Raw genomic sequence first — 4,181 nt, forward strand, 5'->3', positions numbered from 1 at the left:
GTACTAAAGCCTAAACACCATTCACCACTGAATAGGGAGCACGCGAAACCACCTCAATGTTTTTCCAATTTACACCCGATCGCGCCAGTTAATAAGAAAGAGATAAAATTATCCGTGCGACTTGATTTGAAAAGAGATGCACTAGCCGGAGGCTAGCGGCCTGAAGCGGCACCCCGATGAACATTTTAGCCAATGCAGTGCTGAATGATGATGGTCAAGGTTGCGGTCTCAATAGTAAGATGCATTCTCGGCGGAGGCTAGCTTCTACCGCTGGAGCCAAACGCGGAGTGGTGTGAATTATGATTGTAAGGGCGCAAATATAATTTTTTTCGATATTTTAACCTGATATATGATGAAAGTAAATTAAATCAAACAAAATATTCTGAAAAGTAACAAATGTCTATAAAAATACAAATTCTTTCATCAAAAAAATTAGAGGAAGCTCAGCTCCAAAAAACAGAGGAGGCTCAGCCTCCCCTGCCTCCTCTGAGGAGCCGCCACTGGTAGGTGTGATTATGGGTTCAGTTTAACATTTGTTAAATGTGATGAGTCTATGGAGTTTATGAAGACGTTGGAGTTTAGACATATAGAGTTTTAGACATACACGAAAGTTTACAGATGTTAATGTACTGTTGGTAATGGTTTATCCTTTAGTTAATTTACCTACCTACGTCATTTTTTCGAGTCTTCTTCACAGAACTTTAGTTTACAATTTGTCCTACTTATTAGTAATCTAGGAGACAATGTATTAAATAAAATCAATATTTAAAAAAATGAAAAATTGTCAGTAATATTGAAACATGTATTTAATTCTTGTTAACATAACCTTTTTCTAAAGTTTGGAATAAATCAAATAATCACTCTATAACCTTGGTTTTTAATAAAAAACTTTTGGCAGGCGAACTTCCCCTCACTATTACATCACTTCGTTTATCATATTTCCAAACTGAATGTATGTATTTTATTTAATGATGTTGTACAAAATGTAACATTTATTCGAAAGCTCCACTAAACATAGACATTAATGAATCCAATTTCGGTCCTCCACTGGGTACTTCGTATCCTAGTGTTTCCATAACAGCTCCTACTCCTGCGCCTAAACCAAATCCTACTGCTGCGCCTACACCAGCCCCCATTCCTGCGGCTATACCACATTTTATTCCCAAACCTACATCAATTTCGCGTTTGATGGGTCTAGATTCCACCAGGTGGTACCCCGTCATTAATAAACTGAACACAATGAGTGACTTGCCCATGGCTTATGAATTGGCTTGAACTCGGAAAAGAACGTTGCGACTTACAGAGGAAACTTGTTGCTTACCGTATGGTAAATTGTGAGGAAACAATGATCCTTTCAAACAAAAAGTTCGAACAATATTAAAAAGCTAAAGTTATCGTCACTGCCGCGATTAATTTTATGATGTCTCTAAATAAGTTTTATGTTTTATGTGTAAATTAGTCGTTGTATAATTTATTTTCCGAGTTGGAGAGCGGTGTACAGTGTCGTATTTATGACTTCGTTAATTGGTCTAAACAAGAACTGTCAAAAAGACCTCGGACATAAAGTGCTAATTCCAATTATGGCTAAAATTAAATAGCCAGATTAAAATAAAAGCTAAATATGGAATCACACCGTAATTTTTGTGATAAATAAAATTTTTTGCAAGCGAACTTCTCCACCCCTATTTCATTGCAAACACATTCCGCCATCTTTCCTTTTGAATTCGACATTTTCTTTGAATTTTGCCGGAACTAGGTTCACTTCACCACACCAGTATTAGAGAGTGCTTTTTTGTACTGCATTTTTAGATATTATCATTTTTTGTTTTGTGGAGATAATAATGAAGAAAAAAATTGGATCCATAATTGCAAGTATATTTTATGTACAATATACAATGATACATAAGCATCATAAAAATATATTAAACCAAGAACATGGCATTCGTTGTATAAAGAGAAAACTCTATGGTAACATTTAAATAAATATTTACGCCCTTTCACCCTTTTCTAATAAAAAGGCATGTGTTTGTAGAGCTTGCTGTTCGCTTGGTGTCCCATAAGGCTGTGTGCATCAATACCATTATTAACACCATATACAGCCCCGCTTCCACCGAACTTCTTTTCTCCAAAGTTCCCATGCCCAGCATTATTGTTATCAATGAAGTGCTCGTTGTCGAAGTGACCCTGTTTCTTCGCACCACCTTGGGCAAATTCTCCATTTTCGTGACCACCCTTGAAGGAAGATGCTCCCTTAGCCCCGAAGTCTCCATATTCACCATTGAAGTTGACTTTGCCGCCTTCATCATTTTCCTCATCGTAGAAATCTTCAGTTCTGCTGGTTTCGTCTTTGTGGTGAGAATTTTTGAAGCCCTTGATGACATGTCCCTTCTTGTGTCCTTTCTTTTCGTTGACTTGACCGCCTTGTTTACCTGTGGATGCCTGTGTTAGAGCAAATTTGAGCGTCTGTGTGTTTACTCACCTCCTTTGTCGAAATGTTGTCCTCCGTAGAAGGATTTACCATCTTCGGCGAGTTTCTTGGCACCAGTGGCGTCATTGAAGTATGCTGATTCGCCTTTGCTGTTTTTAGCAGCCGCTACCCCTTTGTTGAAGCCCTCTTTACCCTCGTTGAATTCTTCTCCCTTACTACCCCCAGCTTTTTCGAACGCTTCATCCTGCAAGTTTTTCTTTCCTCCACTGAAGACGTTGTTGTTGATCATTTCTCCCCCGTAGCCGTGCATCAAGGGACCTCCGATGAGACCGGCGCCGCCTCCCATCATGCCTGCGCCTCCCATCATGCCTGCACCTCCCATCATGCCTGCGCCCCCCATCATGCCTGCACCTCCCATCATGCCCGCACCTGCTCCCATGAGACCGGCGCCGCCGAGTCCTGCACCGCCGCCGATGAATTTAGCCGCTCCGAGTCCCATGCCTGCTCCTCCGAGCCCGATTCCTCCGCCGTAGCCGCCCATACCTATTCCTCCAGCTCCCATGCCGCCCATGCCGATGCCTGCGCCACCCATGCCGACGCCACCGCCGCCCATGCCGATGCCGACTGGGACGAACCCAGCTTCCACCAGGTGGTAGCCCGTCGCTAATAAACTGAACAGGATGATTGACTTGCCCATGGCTTGTGGATTTGCTTGAACTAGGCAAAGAACGTTGTGATTGACTGAGGAACGTTCGGCCGTTTATATAGTCAAATTATTTAATGCGTGAAGATTTGGTTGATTGATTTTCTTAGTTTATTGTGTGGAATTTTAGCGGATGATGGAGTGGGGAAAGTATTGCGGTGCGACCTTAAGATGTTTGATTGTCTAATTTGCGTGGAACACATATGCAGGGGAAACCAAGTTAAGCGTGGCGACAAATTTTATTGAAATTCTTATGTAATAACTTAAATATGGTAGTAATTCGTGTCAATTTTTGAAAAATATGTATGCAAACGTTAATAAAAAAACAACTTTTGATGTGTCCTTTGTACGGAGTGTAGAATGAAATCTTAAAAAAAAAATCAGCTTTAAGCTAACAAGTTCTGTATTTTTGGAGCTATTTTTGAATTGTCCTTTTAAAGTTTTACACAATAGAAAATAGTGTGAAATTTTCCACTACAGTGTGTTTAATTCGATAAGAAGAGTGGAATTCCGCACAATTTAACAAAAACAGTTGAATAGATTAAATTAATTTTGGACGACTTAAGTACCTATTAACTTTTTTTTTAACGGTGCCAGAGGTATAAAATATATTTTATTTAAAAAAATTATAAATAATAATCTCCTACTTTTAGCAATTTATTCTGTTCTGACACGATATTTACTTCATTTGTTTTCTATATGTGTAATTTAGATCTTCAAGGTCAACAGTGATCAGTCAAAATCTTTAATAAACGTCAATTTATTGACAGGTGTTGTCAATTTTTCAATAATGATGCGTCTAATTTTTTGTTCCAAACACTTTCAAACAAGATAAAAAAATCAAGGTAATAGGGGTTGACTGAAAGAAAATATAATTAAATAAGGACAGTATTAGCAATATTGTCATATGTATTTATTTTAAAATTCATTTTCTATTTTTTCAATATATTTCAATTCGTGATCTTAATAAAATAAAAAAGCAGAAACTGGGAAAAATAGAGTGAATTTATTATTGGCAAAAAACAGGTAGTGTTTGTTCTGTTTCAGTAA

General features: G+C 38.4%; 1 protein-coding gene across 1 annotated transcript; it reads right to left on the reverse strand.

Annotated features, from left to right (window-relative positions):
• Positions 1 to 1,859: 1,859 nt before the first annotated feature.
• On the reverse strand, positions 1,860 to 3,145 carry LOC135128987 (uncharacterized). The gene is made up of 2 exons (XM_064056068.1): positions 2,480 to 3,145; positions 1,860 to 2,429 (listed from the first exon to the last, which is right to left on the reverse strand). Exons 1-2 carry the CDS (start codon positions 3,123 to 3,125, stop codon positions 2,008 to 2,010), a joined length of 1,068 nt encoding a protein of 355 aa, XP_063912138.1. The 5' UTR covers positions 3,126 to 3,145; the 3' UTR covers positions 1,860 to 2,007.
• Between the last annotated feature and the right edge of the window lie 1,036 nt (positions 3,146 to 4,181).

Source organism: Zophobas morio, unplaced genomic scaffold (assembly GCF_036711695.1).
Source record: "Zophobas morio isolate AGI-343-1 ecotype UQ-CSIRO unplaced genomic scaffold, CSIRO_AGI_Zmor_V1 ptg000014l, whole genome shotgun sequence".
In the NCBI taxonomy this organism is placed as follows: Eukaryota; Metazoa; Arthropoda; class Insecta; order Coleoptera; family Tenebrionidae; genus Zophobas; species Zophobas morio.